The following is a 22,124-nucleotide window of genomic DNA, read 5'->3' as shown; positions in this document are numbered from 1 at the left end:
ATTATATCAAAAAACAAAAAAGGACCGTTGTACAAATTAAAAATATATATTCACCTCGCACAAATATTTGCTTAGAATCTTATTCTCCAGCAATACATATGTTTGCAAGAAGTCGTAAACGTTTCTCTCCTACCGATTCCATCTTTTATGTCACTTAACAAAGTTGTTTGAACAATATAACCCTCAGTGCTTAGGCCACTTCGGGGTTTACTAGCGAAAGAAAGGGGATGAGGGAAGTATTAAAAGCAAGTCTCCAGGTCCCGTTACTGTTGTCGCTTGCACGCACAAGTCACGCGCACTTTGAAGTCTCTAATGCCTTCTCACACCCCTCTTTTTGAGACAATACACAGACGGTTTTTCCCGATCTCTGAAAGAAATTAGAGACAGTCCTTCTGAAATTTGTTGTTTTAAGTTTGCTCCAATCACTTCAGTAGAAGTAGAAAACGTTCTCTCTGACAGGCGACTCACTATGACAGTTGACAACTTAAAAAAGCATCTTGTTGTGACATGTAACCAAGGAAAGTGAGTACCGTATGGGATAGTTTATTAAGTATTTGTCTATTTTTTTCTGTTTCCATGAATAATAAATGCCTATTTCACTGTTTTTGGTGCCTATATGCCTGCCTATTTTAACCAAAACAAATGCCTAAACGTCCTGGCTCTACTTATTGTATTAATTCACGAGAGTATTTATGTGATTTCCAATCAATATATCTTTTAGCCACTGTAAACATTTAGTAAAAAAAATATAACTGAAGACCTCCCTCGAAAAGGGTGTAACATCAAATTAATGAAATATGTGACTTCGGTTGAAAAAGTATTTTGAAGCATTCCAGGGAATATCTCAATTATACTTGATTCACATGGAGATCAGAATTTAGAACACGATACATCAAAACCTCATGTTACTGAAAAGTGGAGAAGGTGAGTTTTGCAGTTACACCCCTCATATAAACTCGCAGACTATAATTGGGTTCTTTTTTTCTTTCTTAGCTACTGTATTTTTTTTTAGAAATCCCGTAAGTCACGAAATAGGCTATAAAGTTTTGGACAAGCACAAAAAACTGTTTAAAAGAAATGCATGAGTTAAGAATTGGAATATTATTTGAAATGCGAAATGTTGGTAAAAACACAACGAATATTCCTGTACACAAAAGAATAGATTTTGAATAGAATATGACTCAATATTAATACTTGAAAATGTTTGTTTTATGGGGTTACTCAAAATCTATTAAAGATTTAAGAAAACAGTCTCTTTATTTCGTGAAATAACTGAAAATTTGATTAAGAAATAATACGAATTTGATTCTCAAAACCATTAGGCCTACTTAGAAGATGACTTTATAATTTTGCTCCATGTGAACAAATTTTATTATAACCTGTATGAAATGTGACTAAGGACATAAATAATAAAGTTCTGCATAAAATAATATAATATGATAATTAGGGAGCGGATTTTTATGTGCTAAAAAATTCAATCTATTTATTTTTATGTGCTAAAAAGTATGAAAATATTTGCTAAAAATAAAAAAAATATTTCTTTTAAATATGACAAATATACCTTACTTAGCTTGGAAAAAATAATGTTACTAAGTACTCACCAACCACACTTGAGTGCTAGTAGTTGGCCGAGAATTACAGTGAACAACAAAGGTCATCTCCAAATTCTCCATGACAAATGCATGCCGATTACCTCTGAACAACGACTTATACTGTGAAAACGATCTTTCCACATCACAGGACGTCAGACGTGCATATTTAAAGAGAGGAATGTCACAAACACAAACACCGTCAATTTCACCTACAGGCACACCCACCAATACTTGAGCAACTTTACGCATTTTTTTATATCCACTGTTTTTTCCAAACACATTCTGGAATTTTTCCCTTAGTACTTGTATCTTTCAGTATATCTTGAAGGATATCGATCGACGAAGCCCGATAACAGGGAATTACAACAAGACGTATTGCCTTACTTGATAGACATGAGCGAGAGATTTGTTTAAATTAAATAATGTTCATACCCGAGCTCTTATCTGTTGTGTTTCACAAACAAAGCGTGGAATGAAATCACCTTCAGCAACAACAAAAATTCGAATTATGTGTTGCAAGATCTCTCCTCCTTGTTCATGTTAATTTATTCTCTAATAACACTGATATGCTGCCTAGCAGTTCTCAGAACTTGAGGCGATACTATTACGAAAATGGATCACGGATACACCACATAGCGCTTAGAAACACGAAGCAACCAAGATTCTTAAAAAGATAACGTACTTCTGAGTGACATAATTGATTTAGTTTTAAAATATTTAAAAGTTCTTGTAAAAAATTATTTAAGTAAAAAAACTCCAAGATTTATGTGTGTATAATAGATTTCCTGAAAATATGTATTTAAATAATTTTTTTGTGAAAATATGTGTTTTTTTGTGGAATAAAATTCGGGTTTTAAACTTGAAACTTCATGTTCGGAATTTTTAACTGTGTTAATTGTGTTTTAGCGCACGCAAAAATAATATTTAATTACATAGGAATCCGCTCCTTAATAATAATACATTATACAAAGACAACAACATTATTCTAACATTAATACAAAATTCAGACACAAAATAATTGAACACAACAGCTTAGGCTATAGTTTTGTTCATTCTGTGTCAGCCTTGTCACTGACTTATGGGCCTTCTCCACGAAACCTAATTTTCAAGCGCACATTTAATAACAGAAATACCGTTTGACTTGTGGTAATTTTCAACAAAATTTTATATCTATCCCTAGAGAACAGGAATTAGCAATGAACTCAATTTTGTTAAAATTTGACTAATGATGTTTCTAAAAAGGCGATTCAATTAATCTAAGGACCATCACCAACATATCCTTTTCTTTGTCGCAGAACCTGACTCAGCTGGACGTGAGCGAGAACAGCATCGAGACCCTGGACCTGAGCGCGCTCAGTAAGCTGGAGTGCGTGCAGTGCGCGCGCAACCGCCTCTCCGAGCTCACCCTCAGCGGCAAGGCGCTCACCTCGCTCATCGCCGGCAACAATAGTGAGTTCAAGATTAAAAATAATCACACTACCATGTTACCAACCGGTGGAAGAGACTTCGTTCTCAGAGGAGATAGTTCTCAATGTATAGGAAACGTGTTTGTATTTTATTGCAGGTTACGATATTAGGCTACATCAGGTTGATCACAAATAGAGCCCGGAATTACATTCACTAACAAGGAGAGGACACGCTCTGTATATTACCGAATTAAATAAGATTGTGTGAGATGAAAGTACAAGACGTACTGTTTAAAGTCATACCTGGAATGGATGGCCAATGACCCCTCGTTTTGGAAATATTGGCTATTGTTTGTGACATACTTCCGTTAGGTGCCTAATAGGGAAGCATTAGACTATGTACCAGCGTAGCTCATGTGGTTGGATGCTGAGTTGTCATCCAGACAACCTGAGTTCGAATCCTAATGCCTTTTCATTTTTTAAAGCTTGATATTTTATTATTATTATTATTATTATTATTATTATTATTATTATTATTATTATTATTATTATTATATTTTTTATTTTTCTTAATTTACTTTCAGTTGTCACTCCTATATTCAAAGCCATGTTAAAATATGCGTGGTGTGCATCAAAATTAATAAATGAACGAGAAGTGTTTGTGAATGTGAATGATATCTGCAAATCAAGATTTCAGGTATAACTCCCTGTAAAGTTGATTTGAATAATTTCGAGGGAAAAATTGTTCCTGAGCCGGGTATCGAACCCGGGACCTTTGGTTTAACGTACCAACGCTCTACCACTGAGCTACCCGGGAACTCTAACCGACACCGATCCAATTTTTCCCTCTATATCCACAGACCTCAAAGTGGGCTGACAACCGTCAAGCAACCAACTTCGAGTGCACACTAACTCTGTGTGACTTAAATTGTGGTTTTCTGTTAACGAACAGTGACGTGTATTATGCAAATCAAGATTTCAGGTATAACTCCCTGTAAAGTTCATTTGAATAATTTCGAGGGAAAAATTGTTCCGGAGCCGGGTATCGAACCCGGGACCTTCGGTATCGGTTAGAGTTCCCGGGTAGCTCAGTGGTAGAGCGTTGGTACGTTAAACCAAAGGTCCCGGGTTCGATACCCGGCTCCGGAACAATTTTTCCCTCGAAATTATTTGAATGATATCTGTTTCACAGTAGAAATGCGGAAAGATGTGTGTGACTGTGGACAACTTTCTTTCATTTGCTGTGCATGGTGCAAGAAATATGTATGTTTTGTGTGTTTTTATGACATTTATCATAATGAATCGGGACACAAAGAAGTGGAATAGCTGCTACAGAAACAGAACAGACACCAGTGACACATCTTACCTGCTTACATGAGCAATGTTTCATTGTTTATCTTTTACAACACAATGTTAGTTAATTATAATTTGTTTAAAGCATGATGAAGCGTTCAATACATTGAGAAATATGATATATGTAAATAGATAACTGTGATCACAGTATTAATCATTATTAAAAGAAAAAAATATAGAACCAGTTAAGATTCGAACTGAGGTTGCCTGGATAACAACTCAGCATCCAACCGTATGAGCTACGCTGTTACACAGTCTAATGCTTCCCTATTAGGCACCTAACGGAAGTATGTCACAAACAATAGCCAATATTTCCAAAACGAGGGGTCGTTGGCCACCCATACCAGGTATGACTTTAAACAGTACGTCTTGTACTTTCATCTCACACAATCTTATTTAATTCGGTGATATACAGAGCGTGTCCTTTCCTTGTAAAAGCTAATATTGTAAATCGGTATAATTTATAAACAAAAGCAATGCCACAACTCATTTTAGATGTCATTCTTGCTTTCATTATTTCTCTTTTGATATTGTTAACGGTCTTTAATCCTTCTAATCGCCACTTATACAGGGACATCATTTTATTTTTACTTCAATTTTTATTGTACCTGAGTTTTTGAATGTACTTCACTCCCACCCCTTCTACTAAGGAAGTTCCAACTCCACACAGAACCAAGACCGCAGATAGTAAGCAGTACTGAGTTACTGAGTATAGTACGTTCCAGAAATATGTTCGCGTTTTCCAGTGACGAAAGAGCTTTCAATATTGAATCATATTTTCGCACAGGTACTGTCCGTTTGCCTACGTCGCATCCCGATTTCCCCCACCTGCTTCTGCTCGCCCCTCTGTAATAGCTGGGCTGTCTTAGCTCTTTTCTGGAAACATTAATTTCTCTTAGGAATTGGAAGTTTACATAATATTATACAGCTGTTTAATTTAACTTAAATAAAAGGGCCTCGTTAATTAATTAACTGTCACGTGATTTCCTCCCTTTCTACAATCCTGCGGCATAACCACTTGGACGGACAGTAGATAGCATGTCTGAGTAATTTTATATTTTCGGGTCGGGCAGAAGTGAAGATTGAATTTACAGTACGTAGAGTAGGTACAGAATTATTTCAACATGAGTTACTAGTACGAAGGACGAAACTGGCAATTGGAATTAGATGCAATAGTCTATAGTGCGATAATATGCACAAAAGAACTGAAGCCTGTATCGAAATGAACGGCCACCATTTTCAAAATTGTGTTTAAATATCCATATTATGATTATTTTTCAATTTAACTTCTTTCTCTATATTGTACGCTAATGTGCTGTAGACAGTATAATATACACTGCATAATGAATACGTTCGCATGGATAACTCACTTCGTGAGTAAAAACACTTATTCTTAATACAGTACTGTACTTTGATTAAAGAAAAATCTAATGAAAATTATCAAACTCAAAATCGCGATATTTCCTAGTTTACATAAATGGATGAACTACTTTTCTTCCTTCCTATACCTAGTAGAGTGATTTGTGTTTTACGCCAGTATCATCGAACTCCAGTCTTGGAGGGGGGAGCAAGCGGTGTTTCCGGTTCTCTAAAGGTATAGACAGGTTAATATTAAAAATGTTAGTAAAAATAAAATGATGTCCCTGTACATCAGCACTCGGTTTACAAGACGTGTTGTCTAGTCCTTGTGACTAAGTTTTGTATTATTACATTTCGTAGTCTTGTGAACCAGGCTCAAAAACCCTCTTAACCGACACCACATTCACTCAACTATTCTCTGTGTCATTCTTTACTTTTAGTACATATAAATCCGGACTCATCACAAGCGTTGTCAAGAGTGGCTGAATATACGCCGTGTTCAGTTCTGAATGGGAGCTTTCGGCACTTGTTTTTGAATTCACGACGTCATAGGGTTGTTTGCCGAGCCTAAACCAAAGATAGAAGACTTTATTGATTTAATAATTTGTGATACTTTCGAATGTCTGAGTTTCGCACTTAGTAGTCTATTTTATTTGTTTAATTATATCCACTCTTAAAAACGTGTATTGATTTGTCACTTCAACGAGAAAATATTGAATTTATCCGTTAACACCTGAGATCTTGAAATATCAAAGGTGCTAAGTGTAATTGTATTTCGAAATTAATATTTTTACATTGATATATACTATTCATTCATTCATTAGGTGTAGTTAAAACCATCAGGTCTTCTCTTCAATACCACCAGAAATAAAAAATATAACAGAAAAAGACTATAAAGAAAGTAAAACACACGAAAATATAAAAAGGTTACAATCACACAAACTTCAAATGAACGATTAAGAATTACAATTATTTTCTAGTTAATTATTATCAAGGCTAAGATATTAAGGGAATATAAACAAGAAACTTTCAATTTTAAATCTACAGAAGAGAAACAAATTAACACAAGTATAAATACTTAAAAACCATGGAATAAGAAATCCAAATCATTTTAAAAAAATAATCAATTTATCCAGTAACTTTTATATTAGGCCTATTATTAGCGTGCATTTGACCTCTCTGGATCTTGAAGTTTAGAAAATAAATTACGAAGAGAAATATTATTCGTAGGAGATAAAGAACTAAAGTCTTACGAAACTTTGTTTAATGTAAAAGTGTTCTTAATTTCTATAATACCGATTTGTTTTATTTTCCTCAAATCTGCGAGTCATTATTTTCTGGCCTCTGTACGCTGCACAGAAATTATTTTAATATGTTTATCTGTTTCTAGGGTTACAAAAGTTGAACATCAATCCTCCGCCCACGCACCTGAAGCATCTGGATGTGTCCTAGTGAGTATTGCAACGTTTTAGTATTTACTCCCAAAAGCAGCATTTCAGAATAGAAGAAACGAACTTTCAAGTGTATCTACTGAAACACGTTTTTGCATCTTGCTTGAATACAAGAATCAAACTCAAAGTTTTTTTTTTCCAAATATTGGAACTGTGTAAAAGGCGAAATTTTTGCTCTGAGCAACTCCTAAACCATTAATCATTTCCACATTTGCACCACTCTTAGAACATTTTCGTCTTTTGACATGACTACGTCTTTAAAATCAGATCGACACATGAGATACCGGCGTTGTAACGTCTGCAGGGTGATCCAATCACTAACAACACGATTTAAATAAATATTATGGTCTCGTTCGATCGGTTATACGACTACGATGCGAGTATGATTTTAAGTTGGCGCCGCGCATGCGCGAGGTGCGGGTGGTGGGGACCACGGCGACTGGCGGTCATTTTGGGCGTGGGCGAAAATTTCCAGGCAGTATATCTCGCGACTCTGATGTGCTAGCGAGCTGATTTTGGTGTCACACGAAAAATCTCGTCTAGTTCTGTCGATTTAAAACAGGCGTATTCACGTCGAACCCACGACCGTGTCTCCGATATAGCCACATTCCGAATTTTTAAAATATTATATTATATTATATTATATTATATTATATTATATTATTACTTACTGTACTTACTGGCTTTTAAGAAACCCGGAGGCTCATTGCCGCCCTCACATAAGCCCGCCATTGGTCCCTATCCTGAGCAAGATTAATCCAGTCTCTACCATCATATCCCACCTCCCTCAAATCCATTTTAATATTATCTTCCCATCTACGTCTCGGCCTAGCCAAAGGTCTTTTGCCCTCCGGCCTCCCAACTAACACTCTATATGCATTTCTGGATTCGCCCATACGTGCTACATGCCCTGCCCATCTCAAACGTCTGGATTTTATGGTCCTAATTATGTCAGGTGAAGAATACAATGCGTGCAGCTCTGTGTTGTGTAACTTTCTCCATTCTCCTGTAACTTCATCCCTCTTAGCCCCAAATATTTTCCTAAGAACCTTATTCTCAAACACCCTTAACCTATGTTCCTCACTCAAAGTGAGAGTCCAAGTTTCACAACCATACAGAACAACCGGTAATATAACTGTTTTATAAATTCTAACTTTCAGATTTTATGACAGAAGACTAGATGAGAAAAGCTTCTCAATCGAAAAATAACAGGCATTTCCCATATTTATTCTGCGTTTAATTTCCTCCCGGGTGTCATTTATGTTTGTTACTGTTGCTCCAAGATATTTGAATTTTTCCACCTCTTTGAAGGATAAATCTCCAAATTTTATATTATATTATATTATATTATATTATATTATATTATATTATATTATATTATATTATATTATATTATATTATAAATTCCAGTCTTAATTTTTATACGCCAAACTTTCATTTTCGGACTATCCTAAAGAATTTAAGAAAATATTTTATCTTTTTCTAGTAACCTAGTACGACAAATTTTGCTGGAACCTTGTATTAGGAACAAGATTTTTTTATGTGCTGTAAAGCTATGACACGTGCCTTCCAGTTTTACACCCTCCCCCTGGAGAAGTCATGTTAAGAATTGTATGGCCCTTTAAAACACTATGTTCTCGACAGGGTTTGTCAACGGCCAACATTGTAACTACTAGGGATTTATTTCACGAAGGTACAGATTACAAATGTACAAATTTACAAAATTTGAAACTTTGTAACATACAATTTATAAAATTGTAAACAAATGACAATTGAATTTGTAGCATCGTGGCTTAGAACCTGTTATTTTATACTTCATATACAAATTTACAAGAATAACTTTGTGAAACACAGAAATGTAAATATATAGACTTGTAACCTTTTTTCCTGTAATTTGTAATTTCTACTTTGTGAAATTTAGCTCAGATCACCTAGGATGACACCTTTTACTGTTAGGTCTTCTATACAGTGTATTTAAAAAAAGTGTCGCATGTTTTCACAGGATGTAACATTGGTCGAAACTAGAAAGAAACTAGAAGAAGAATATATCATGGTCCATATGTCAACAGATATTTGTTTCCGGACACATGTTTATAGGAACTTTCTTTCTAGTTTTGACCTATGCTACCTCCTGTAAGAATATGCAATGCTTTTTTTAAACATCCTGTACGTACTCCATACGGTGATAAGAAAAATGTCGTCCCATCATGACCATTTTCAAGGGCTGTGCCTTTTGACCTGTTGCACCTTCATTCTCATAAGGATTGCAGTCAAACATTAGGTCCTCTGTACATGTGATCAGTATGACAGAAGACAACACAAGACTAATTCAATACAAGTGACACTTCCGGTCCATATGAGAGGGAGATAAATTATCCTCTTTCCTGTCGGAAGTCGAACCCGGTTCCGCTGCATTTGTAGCCAGGAACCATATCCGTGGCGATAAGAAGAAAGTAGAATATTAATTTCTAGGCAGATGTGTGCTTCGGCACAAGTTCAAGCACCACTGGAACTCTCACAGGAAATCGCAACTGTGAAACTGGTTTCATTGTCACTCGGGAACAGGTGAAATCATCTCACGGCGAAGAAAGTGCATCGCATTCACACAGGGTCAACCGCCCGCCCGTCTAATAACTACTAGTCATAGCAATTATTACACAAAAACACTTTTATTGGTGATTTCGCTTTCATCAGAAACATCATCATCTTGTTCTACTTTTCTTCTTCTCGCGCCAGCCACACCTCGTTCTCTCTTCATTATATTTTCTTATTATACGAAATATGAAGTATTTGTCCTTGTAAAAGGTCTATTTACGCAGTTACACATTTTCAGCGAATCTACTACTATTCGTCCCGAAAAAATCGTACCTGATACTGAAGAAATGCCAAGAGTCTGTGTACAGCGATTTATCCTGGACTATTAGTGTCATGTTGTGTTATTCAGTATCTAGGAATAAACTCAGTCAGAAATTATGTATATGGACCAGTGCCGTTTTATCCAACACCAGGACTACCAAGTTAAAATTATGAAATAAGCTGGAAATCGTGTTTAAAAAAAGCTGACAATAACAACAACAAAAAGCTGACACCTTTAATCACTATTTTCATACTAAAAAATATAAATAAATACGTTACCATACATACAAAATAAATTATTGAGCATTGAACATGTGAAGTACAACAGATTACTATGAATTACTCTTCAGTGGCTATTCCAGAGTTTCAGGATCGTGAAAAAGTGCTATTGAATTGTTACCCAAGAGATTTCGATCAACGCCTTCACTTACGTGCTCACCTTGTGTCACGAAATGATGAAATAAGCACATCTTTGGAACTTAATCGTTTTATTAGGCAGAAGCTCCAAATTAATTGTATATCCCACAGCAGCTCAGAGGTCAAGAAAAGTTGGAGTTTAAGCTGTCCACACACACGTACTGATTATGATTATTGCGTAATATGTTAGAGGATCTGCAGATAGACGTGTACTGATGGGCGAGAAAATGCCAAAAGCGGCCCTGATAGTTTAATGTAAAAAAATGAGAACAGTAATCTCCTCTTATCCGCGAGGAATTTCTATTCGCAGTTTCAGTTATCCGCGGTTAATCTCGGCGACAATTTTTTTTACGTAATTTAGCACCTAGCGTCTTATTCTGAAGAGTTTTATAGAAAATCAAGACGGCCAGCGTACGTGTTTACAAGTGTAATGTACAACGTATTTATTGTATTATTATTATTATTATTATTATTATTATTATTATTATTACAGTTTGCTTCTCCTTATATTTTATTGTTTGTAATTTGACAATTAACTACGAGGCCTGTCTAGAAAGTATCCGACCTTAAATTTTCCCGCGCAAAGTAGTGATTCTAAGGCGGCGCCACTGTGCACGGTGGAAGGAGGAAACGTAATGCGCATGCTTGAATTTTTTCACCGCATTCGCTTGTGCCAGTCACTGGCTGGTGGTCGCCAAGTAAGGTTCTGTTCTAAGTGTTTGTCGGATTTAGTTTTCTCGCAAGATGACTGAACGAATTGAGCAAAGATACTGCATCAAATTTTGTCAAAAGCTTGCTGATTCTCAAAGTCAAACAATTCGTAAGATTCAGCAGGTGTTTGGGGAAGATGCGATGGGTGTAACACAAATTAAGGAGTGGTTCAACCGATTCAAAGATGGCCGCACATCAGCGGAGAGTGAGCAGCGTTGTGGCAGGCCCCAAACTGCTCGGAGTGCAGCTGTTGTTGAGAGGGTGCGAAATTTGGTGATGGCAGATCGTCGTTTGACCGTGCGGGAGATTGCCGAAGAGGTTGGAGTGAGTAAAGATTCTGCACATGCAATCTTGCGTGATGATTTGAACATGAACCGAGTGGCTGCGAAATTCGTGCCCAAGTTGTTGTCCCCGGAACAAAAAGACCTCCGTCGTGACATTGCACAGGACCTTCTGGACACCGCCAACACTGATCCTGGGTTTCTGAACACCGTGATAACTGGAGATGAGTCATGGGTGTACGGGTACGACCCAGAAATAAAAAGACAGTCGTCGCAATGGAAGCATCCCGAGTCTCCAAGGCCGAAGAAAGCGCGGCAGGTGCGAAGCAAAATCAAGGCGATGCTGACTGTTTTCTTTGACGTCCGTGGAATTGTGCATCACGAATACGCACCGGAAGGACAAACGGTGACAAAGGAGTACTATCACGATGTTCTCCGGCGACTCCGTGATGCAGTTCGGCGCAAAAGACCAGACATGTGGACGGCGAACAACTGGCACTTGCATCACGACAACGCCCCCGCACATTCATCCCAATTGAGCCACACTTTCTTGGCCAAACATGGAATTACAACCGTTCGCCAACCTCCCTACTCTCCAGACCTGGCTCCTTGCGACTTCTGGTTGTTTCCAAAATTGAAGACACCACTGAAATGATCCCGTTTTGAGAGTAGAGAAGAGATAATGCGGAACGCGACGACGGAGCTGAACACCATTCCAAAAGAAGACTTCCAGAGGTGTTTCCGGCAGTGGAAGGATCGGTGGGCTAAGTGTGTGCAAGCACAAGGGGCCTACTTTGAAGGGGATTAGGGTCCCAACCCCGTCAGGTATTTGAAATATTTTTTCTGGCTAAAGGTCGGATACTTTTTAGACAGTCGGTCTGAGTGGCGCAGTTGGAAGAGTGCTGGGCATTTTTGCCCGAGGTTGCGGGTTCGATCCCGGTCCAGGCGATGGCATTTAAGTGTGCTTAAATGCGACAGGCTCATGTCAGTTGATATACTGATGTAAAAGAACTCCTGCCGAACAAAATTCCGGCACACCGGCGATGTTGATATAACCTCTGCAGTTGCGAGCGTCGTTAGATAAAACATAATTTATAGTGTATAGCCTACTATATCACAGATATCGAAAAAAAATTCTTCGCAGTTATCTGCTGTAGGTTTCGCGGGATTACTTGTTCTTTATTTAATATAAACATACTGTAGTCATTTATTCAACTCCGGTTAAGTCCACCGCTGTGGAATAACGGTTAGCCTGCCTGACCCGGGCTCAAATCCTGGTTGAGACAAGTTACCTGGTTGAGGTTTTTCCTCAACTCAATAAGAACAAATGCTGGGTAACTTACGACGCTGTACTCTGATTTGAAGAAATAAATATCAAAAGTCCTTCAATAACTGTCTATTCAAAATACAAAATATTACATAGGTTACATGAACGTATCTTAGACTAGCGCTTTCGCTATTATAATAGCATCTTCAGGTCAGACTTGCGTGATATTAAGCTTTTCATATAAAGACGTGGATGGACAAGTGACATCGAAATGTGTTAAGGTACATGACGTGAGAATGTAAAAGTACAATGATAAGAAAAACAAGTAAAATTTGACTTATGAACAGTCGAATATATATATATATATATATATATATATATATATATATATATATATATATGTATGACAGTTAAACCTTCATGATGTCTCAATTTTAAGCTGCATATATGTTTTGCAGACTTCAATTTTTAAACAAATTTTGATCTATAAGCTGCATACATGTTTCTGCAGGCTTTAACTCCAAATACTTTTCTCTTCGTGTAATTTTTACAATATTTTGGCGAGATGTAATGAGATGGGGTGAGGTCCGAGGATTCGCCAAAAGATTACCCGGCATTTGCCTTTAGGTTGGGAAAAACCTCGGAAAACCCAACCAGGTAATCAAATCAAAGGGTTTGATGCCGAGGACTCGCCATAGACCATCCGGCTTCAGTCCCACGGCTGGGGAAAACACTCGGAGGGCATCAAAATAAAACCTGTAAGCCAGCGTTTCTCAAACTTTTTTGAAGTGGGGACCACTTTTTAAAGTCAGAACAGTTCCGCGGACCAACTTACACTTGTTCTCTTCGAAAGCAAATTTATCATTTTCGTAGCATATTTTAATGCCAGTATACTTATATTTTAAAATTGAATTAAGGTTCGGTACTTTGGTCCTCTGTTATGAATTCGGGTGGTCCCTGGCTGGGTTACAGGCGCGGCGCCAGATGTGCAGAGAAAAGATGTCGAGAAACACCACGTATATAGTGCTTTAAATCCCTCTTTTGCTGCTGAGAGTAGAGTGGGAAGTCGATAGACGGGTAGGGTAATAAACTTCATAAAATGCAATACTGGGAGAAAAAGTAAAATTCGATTGCCATGTATCATTTCCAAACTCTGAGATTTTAAGTTATAGTGTGATACGCAATTCGTTTGAATTTTATTTTTTCTTCTGTATTTTTTTTAAGGACCACAAAGGCAGACCTCGAGGACCACAGGTGGTCCGCGGACCATAGTTTGATAAACGCCGCTCTAAGCAATTCCGAAAGATATGAAAACTGAATCTATATAGGCCTACACGCTTGAAATAAAAAATGATCACATGCAATCATCCGGAAAGTGTGAAATCCCGCATAATATAATGAACGCTGTTTGGATATGATCCTAGCAACGAACTGGAGACGCTTCCGGACTGGACGGCGGGCTGCCCACAGCTGCGGTCCTTGTTCGCGAGTCACAACAAGCTGAGGGCCCTGCCGGAGCATCTGTTCTGCGGCGAGCTGGGTTCCCTGCAGACCCTGCAGCTCAGCTACAACCAGCTGCAGAGGCTGCCTGCAGTCATCCGTCACGTGCCCCTGCAGGAGCTCTTCCTGCAGAGCAATAGCCTCGCCACACTTCCCAACAACTTCTTCACCGCCTCAGTCAGGTCGGTGAAAGATTTCTGCTATCTTGTAGCACTGTTTCCATGATTACAGTCAGAGTTACGTAACGGCAATTCTAACGCTGAACAACTTGCCCTCATTTCTGGTATATACAGAGTGATTTATATACAACTAACATATTTCTTTCTTTCTTTATTTCAAAACGAATGATGCTAGCCACAATTTGTTATACCTGAAATGTAGAGTACCTCTATAGCAAATGTTGAAAATTCTTTATTTAATCGGCTGGAAATTCACTTAATGGCCTGTTTTTAATGTCAAATTAAGCAGGAGTTTTCATTTCCTGTCACCAGATGCGCAGATGTTTACGATTATGGATTACGATGTCCGCCTTTTTCACTCATCAGAAATCCAGTTGTTTCCCATTTGTTTACCACTTCCAGTATTGTATTTATTTGGGGGGATTACGAACATCACATTCTCTCTGGTATGCCCTTTGAGTAGCTGTAATTGAATTCGTAATCCAGTATTGCTTCACAAGGAAGAGCCGTTGATTTAATGTGTACTGCATTTTCAGTGACTAAAAGAAAATGTCGACAACAGCTGCCAACAATAATGAATAATGAATAAACATCTGCGCATCTCGTGACAGGGAATCAAAAGTCCTGCTTAAGTTGACGTTAAAAACTTGTCATTAAATGAATTTCCTGCCGAATAAATAAAGAATTTTGAACATTTGCTATAGAGGTTAGTACTTGTAATCTCCCAAAGACACTCTACATTTGAGGTATAACAAATTGTGGCTAGCATCATTCGTTTTGAAATAAAGAAAGAAAGAAAGAAATGTGTTAGTTCTATATAAATCACTCTGTACATGTTACCTAACACTCGCTAAGACTTATCTAGGAGATGCAATTTCAATGCTATTATTTAGCAGCAGCAGCAGCAGCAGTAGCAGCAGCAGCAGTAGCAGCAGTAGCAGTAGTAGCAGCAGCACCAGCAGCAGCAGCAGCAGTAGTAGTAGTAGTAGTAGTAGTAGCAGTAGTAGTAGTAGTAGTAGTAGTAGTAGTAGTAGTAGTGGTTGTTGTCCACTGCCCAAAATATTGGATGATCTCCATTCTCCTTCTTGCGTCCTCTACAATTTTCAATTTTGACAAAGCTTCATACCGAAAGTTTTTAAGTTCAAAGCATTTTGTCATGTGATCTCCGCTCATAATTGAATGTTCCTCTTCACACAAAACACAAACTGGAGTCGAATAAATATATATTCTGTGCAGGTAAGCAGCCAAACAATTATGTCCAGGAATTACGCGGTACCTGATCACTGCTTCTTTTCTAAGCGACTCTGGCACCGGAGTTTTGATTATGAAAGTTCATGATTCATTTATTCTGTCAGCAGACCATTTATGTTTAATGTAAATTTTTATTGTTCTATTTATTAAAATATTTGCTGAATGAAAGGATAAATTTTTCTGTAGTCTTTGGAGAATAATGTAACCTTTCTTGGCTAAACAATTTGCCAATTCACTGCCAAATACATCACCATGAGGTGGGATCCATTGCAAGGCGATTATTTTACTTAATGCTTTAAACATCTTTAACCTATTTCGAATTTCACTTATTTTGCTGATACTGGAGCTGCTGAAAGATGCTATTGCTTGAATGGCTGTTAATTTGACATATATTTGAAATGAACTTATTGTATATAGTAATCGTGTCGGTGCATATCTGTAACTAATATTTCTCCAACGAAATACAGAAACTGAAGAGTCTGCAGTGGATTCCAGCACCTACACCATGCTCCTGTCTGAGCAGTCAGCCAACTGTGAAGACATGAAGCTGTTCTGGTTCTGTTTCTGGATATAGAGAGTTCATAGCTTCAAACTACTACATTTTAGCACTTCCTGCATTTTCCTCTTGTCCATCGCAGTTCCTGTATATTAAGCTATTGTCTGAAGGCAGGTTTATTTTCGTCCCGTTCCGTGTGTGCAGGCTGCGGGTGCTGAACCTGTCCAACAACCGGCTGTGCGAGCTGCCCGCCGGATGCGACCAGACTCACCAGCTGGAGAAGCTCTACCTCACGGCCAACTGCCTCGCCGACAACTCGCTGCAAGTCCTGGGCAGACTGGGCAACCTCCGGACCCTGCACGCCGCGTATAATTGCATCACCACCCTTCCTGAGAGGTACGCAGTAGCGGACGGTGGGTTTGAAAGTTGGGGAGGCCAAGACGTGAATGATGAGAATATAAAAATATAAGGCCTGTGACGTACTTCATTACCAAGCGCAGAATTTATAGGTTTTAAGAAATTAAAATTAGGTTTTCCAATTTATGTTTTAGGATTTTAAATCTTGTGTTTAGGAATTTATATAATTTTACGGGAAAAAAATAAAAATAAACAACATACTATTAATACTCGTATATTACAACGGCTTGGTAAAGAGTGTCTCTCTTTAGGACACTCCAAGTCCTAACCTACGAATTATGTCTTTTTAGGTCATATTGAATTTAAGAATGTTACGCTTTGCTACATAAAACGAATAATTTTTTTTTACTAGGTTATTTTACGACGCTTTATCAACATCTTTGGTTATTTAGCGTCTGAATGAGATGATGGTGATAATGCCGGTGAAATGAGTCCAGGGTCCATCACCGAAAGTTACCCAGCATTTGCTCATATTGGGTTGAGGGAAAACCCCGGAAAAAACCTCAACCCGGTAACTTGCCCCGACCGGGAATCGAACCCGGGCCACCTGGTTTCGCGGCCAGACGCGCTGACCGTTACTCCACAGATGTGGACTATAAAACGAATAAGAAAAACAATATTTCGAGAGTAAGGAGATAGCAACAAAATTGATTCGAACCTAAGAATCCGGGGCTTGCTCATTACTATTACATAGCCTAATTTTACAGCAAATTAACTGGACGTTCCTCTTTCTTCGCAAACCGATCAAATAGGTCACAACATACTGAATAACTGCTACTAGAAGCTAGAGACAAATCTGCATTTGTTTCTAAACTCTCGATATATTTAAAATATTGTATAAGTAAATATATCATATAAATCTCGTAACACAAAAGAATAAAATAACAAGAACACCCGCAAACAAGAGAAAATCTAACAACATAAATGAAAACTTTTACGCAGGGAGAGAAAACTAACAACACGTGACTCAATTTTCTAAAACCAAGAAGAGAGAAAGAGAGAGAGCTTCCCAATACAGCCGAAACCGGCCGTGACTATAAGTAGTATTTACAATTGTCAGCGGTGGGTAGGACGTCTCCAAATCGGCTCCCCTCGCGCGTTCTATTAAGTTTAAACACTCTTCTAACCAGCTATCTTATTGGTTGAACTGCTGTTGTCATGGTTACCGGGGAGTAGCGTCATGTAGCCGACTCCTCTCTCCCGCTCTCGCATAGACACAGCAGGCTGCTAGATGTCGACTATACAGGTTACAGCGCTATCTGTTATTTTTCAGTACGAATTATTTGTACTATCTACAGTATAGGGAGCGGGCATCACCAACTGGATGTGGTCGACTTTACGTAACTTACTGTACATCTTAGTCGTAGTGAATAGTAAAATTAATATAAAAGGAAAAATGTTCGTCATTTGCTGTAACTTATCTGTGATCTTAATTCAGCTGAAATTATTACTGCCATATTGTGTTCTGGTAAAATATTAGGGGAGGCACGGCTTCCCTTGCCTCCCCTGAAAATCCGCCGCTGGAGGTACGACTCATTATTATTATTACTAGGGCTCGGATTTTTATGTGCTAAAAATCGGAAAGAATATGTGACAAAAAAAGGACCTATTACATGTGAATATAAACAACATGCAGTACACACCTGCAGCGGTCCCCTACCTACAGCGGTCTTTGAGGGCTGTCCTTCCTTAAGGAGATTCAAGAATAACTTAAAAAGTTGTGTATAAAGTGCAAATTAAAATTAAGGTGACATTTAACATTTAATTTTTTAAGGTGACATGTATTTATTTAGCCTGACGAGTTACTCCCTTGGTTTGAATTGTAAATTATTTAAAAATAGCGTGTAAGAGGGTCTTAGACTAGAAATGTTTAGCTTAAATGTAGTTCTGTTTATAAGTATGCATAAGTGTGTAAATATCTGCCTTATTTGAACTGTTGTATCAGTGAAGCGAGGTGAGTCAGTGAAGTTATGGTTTTACAGTGCAGTGAATAGTTCCGATCAGTGATAATTTACAGCGTCAATGAAATGTGTTCTATAGTGTCAGTGAAATGTGTTACAGAGTGTCAGTGAAATGTGTGCTGAAGTGTCAGTGAAATGCGTCATACTGCCACTACAGTGAGTGAGATGAGAGTAAAGTGAAAAGCTGTTGAAACTTATGTAGGGCCCATACATAGTAGGTTGTATTGTAAAATTAGGTTATTTTATGTTTTATTATTAATTGTAATTATTGTGTTAAATTGTATTGTGTATATAATTGTATTGTGTATTGTATAATTTTATAGTGTATTGTAATTTTATTTTGTACTGTTTATATTGTGTATACCACTGCCACCGGGTGCTTGCCCACTTGCAGTGTAAATAAATACATACAAATTATGCTGTCTTGTCAACTGCTGAATAATTACAGTACACAGTGAGATTCATCAAGTTATCCACCACAAAAATGACTGACGATTACCGCGGAACACTGCCTTGTACCAAGAAAAAGAGCGCCCTGGCCATTGAGAAACAATATGTACTCCCTAGAGACAGGTTTATGATTGGAAACGAAAGCAAATGCAGCTGATGTTTATGAAATTATAATTGCTTCCTGAATCAGCGTTGTGGTAACTTCCAAGGCACTCCTAAATGACACATCAGTGTTTACGTGTGTTAATTACAGTACACAGTGGTGCTCGCTTGTGCTAAGAGAGCAGTCTGCAGTTCCACAGGTTCACAGATAAGCAATTCCGAAACAGTTGCCAACTGTCACATCTAAGTAAATACACTGAATATTCGGATGATGATTAATCTGAAATGGGGCTTTTGTCGACAATTATTTGATTGAAAACTTGATTTGACTATTTGAAAATATGTATTTACATAAAACATTCAAAAAGACTATGTGTTTTTATGTGAATATATGCTCGGATGACCTTGTCCGAAACTTAAAACACAATTACGAGTTTCTATTACAGAGCAAATAAATTATTTATTTACTTAAGAATCCTAGCCCTAGTTATTACACTTCGGACTTTTAGGCTCTAAAACTTACATTTATGTGCCTAAAATAGATTCAATAAAACTATGAAATATGCTCCTAAACTTAAAAATTTGCTCTAAAAGCATGCCTAACATAACTTTTCATCAAAACTTACTCAAAATTAATAGATATCTCTTGTACCAATGTTTTTCGGGTTACAACAACAATCGCAGTAAAATGAACTTCAGTAACTGCCAAAACGATCTCGTGTGTACCACTGCTTTGGAGCTCTGAGCATGCGCAATGCGTTGAATATGGAACTTCGAAAAATTCAGGCGGACCATTTTTTTTTTCTGGAGCTGTACATTTTCATCTCAGTGGTAATCACTTAAAGGAGGTCTTTTTAAATAAATAAATGGCAGACTATAAACTTTATGATTTCACGTACATACCACATTTTGAAAAAAAAAATAGTCGTAAATTCTTGAGTCAATAACCATTTATAACCGCCCGTTCGGCTGCCGACTATATTTCGATTAAATCACATGATTTTCAACCCTAATCAAGGGCTATTGCAATATATTTAAAATATGCTCATGTTCCTATGTCAGGCTTCTCTTGCAATCTTACATATTTCTTTGATGCTTAGAAGTGCCTAATTGCATTTATTCGAAGAATAACAGTTTCATTAAAAGTCAAAAGCAGGTTTAAATTTCCCTAAAACGATTCTTCGTGGTTAACAAGAATTGAAGTGTGTGATCCCAAAACACGTTCAGTCCGTTTTTATGAAAGGACTGGATTAGTTTTCTCATCCACTGGTCTACGGACTGAGCGAGTTTTCAAGTAACATGCACAATGACGCAAACTTTTAGACAAGAATTCACGTTGTTTTGGAAGAAAAGATGCTTAAAATATGACACAGGTCTAAAAAAGTGTATATATTATGAAATTATATGTGTCCAAATGGACTGAGTGAGTTTTAGGATCACACTCTTAATTAACTTCTGAACTTATTTTCTGAACTATACTTCTTCTAGGAACGATCATAATGGAACGATAATAATTTATCTCTCTATTGTCAAACAGGAAGTAAAGAAAAGGTATGCTATCCCCAACCTGATCTTTTGAGGATTCTCATCAACGAGAAGATGATACTCCAAAGCAAAAATTTCCACAATTTGGGACATCTGGCCGAAATCTACGGCTGACCACTAGGATCCAGAAAACAAAGCAGAGGTTAAATGAAAAATACAATATGATTGCGGAGAGAATACAGAACAATGATAAATTTAAAAATAAATTACAATTTGAGTTCGGAGAAACATGAGATGAAAAGACATTGAAGAGTAATGCGATGAAGTGAAAAAAATATTACATACTATTATACAAGTGATTGTGTAAAATGGATAATGAATCTCTCAATACCATTAGACAAATTTTGTTAATGTCCTCATTAGAAAATTTAAGAGAAAGGAGAATGGTTTTGGTTAACTTAAATGAAGTTCCCCTAGCGCCAAAAAGAAGTCCTTTCAGTTCCCATGTATTAATATTCATTTTGTATCTCTCACTGAAGTGAGGAATGCATGGGTTGTAAATAGACTTCTTTTCATTGTCAACGTTGTTGGCCTGTTGATCATCCTTCTCGAAACGGACAGTGGGGGTCAAGAATGAGGTTTCTTTGATTCCTGTGATTGATGCCTATAATGTCTGCTCTTCTCGTTGACCCATTCTCAGCCAAGCAGTGCACTTCTTCGTAAACCTCCCACTTTGCCTTCCAAAGAGTGGTTGCGATGGAGCTTCTCACTTTATGGTGGCGATTGTTCCTCAGTAGTTCTCCTTTAGGGTAATAACCCAAAACATGCCCAAGGGTTTCTACTTCGCTGCATCCTGGATGACGACAGTTTTGATCTTGAAAGGAACGACCTGGCACCGATCGTACTGCTGCGATGTTTGTGGACATCTTTATGGCATTGGTCCACTCTGAGGATGATATCCCTCTTCTATTACTAATCCAAGAGTTGTTTTTTGGATCTTCACTGTAAGTTACCACTTCTTTGCCTTTTTTGTGGAAGACGACACCAATTATTAAACGACCTCCGCCGTAACTCAGATCTTAAACTTTGGCCTGTCATCGAAATATTACAATAAAAAACAGCCCTCAAAATCGTGTAACAAGAACGCAGACTAATCGAATTGTTGTCCTAAATCGTTGACAAAAAATAAAATCGGTCAGTAAGTCAAGGTTATGGTATTCTTGTAGCTGCATGGCCGTGTGGAAGGAGCTGGAGGAGCTGGTGCTGTCGGGGAACAAGCTGCAGAGCCTGCCCCACAACATCATCCACCTGCAGCACCTGCGCGTGCTCCGAGTGCACTCCAACTGCCTGCAGGCCATCCCGTGCTTTGCCAAGATGGCGTCCCTCAAGGTGCTGGACCTGGCCCACAACTGCCTCGACAGGGTCAACCTGGCGACTCTGGTGCCGCAGCAGCTCCAGTTCCTGGATCTCTCCTGCAACTCCAAGTTGTATGTGGACCCGCGACAGTTCCAGGTGTACAGGTGAGAACATGATACTCCTCTCTTTCATTCTCCGTGCTACCGTAAACTGGGGTTACTTTGAACACAGAGG

At 37.9% G+C, this 22,124-nt stretch overlaps 1 protein-coding gene and 1 non-coding gene across 3 annotated transcripts in view; one reads left to right on the top strand and one right to left on the bottom strand.

The window, feature by feature from the left end:
- Phlpp (PH domain leucine-rich repeat protein phosphatase) overlaps positions 1-22,124 on the top strand; it is a 142,985-nt gene that overhangs the window by 101,600 nt on the left and 19,261 nt on the right. For both annotated transcript variants that reach the window (XM_069842612.1, XM_069842613.1), the window contains 5 exons: positions 2,888-3,041; positions 7,101-7,161; positions 14,118-14,375; positions 16,324-16,515; positions 21,761-22,054. In XM_069842612.1, coding sequence (XP_069698713.1) covers positions 2,888-3,041; positions 7,101-7,161; positions 14,118-14,375; positions 16,324-16,515; positions 21,761-22,054 — 959 coding nt within the window. The remainder of the gene's footprint in view (positions 1-2,887; positions 3,042-7,100; positions 7,162-14,117; positions 14,376-16,323; positions 16,516-21,760; positions 22,055-22,124) is intronic.
- TRNAN-GUU (transfer RNA asparagine (anticodon GUU)) lies at positions 3,744-3,815 on the bottom strand. The gene has a single exon. It is a non-coding gene; the product is annotated as a tRNA-Asn (tRNA).

Source organism: Periplaneta americana, chromosome 12, assembly GCF_040183065.1.
Source record: "Periplaneta americana isolate PAMFEO1 chromosome 12, P.americana_PAMFEO1_priV1, whole genome shotgun sequence".
NCBI lineage: Eukaryota > Metazoa > Arthropoda > Insecta > Blattodea > Blattidae > Periplaneta > Periplaneta americana.
The sequence above is the reverse complement of the archived record's forward strand: the minus strand, read 5'-3'. Positions and strand labels throughout refer to the sequence as shown.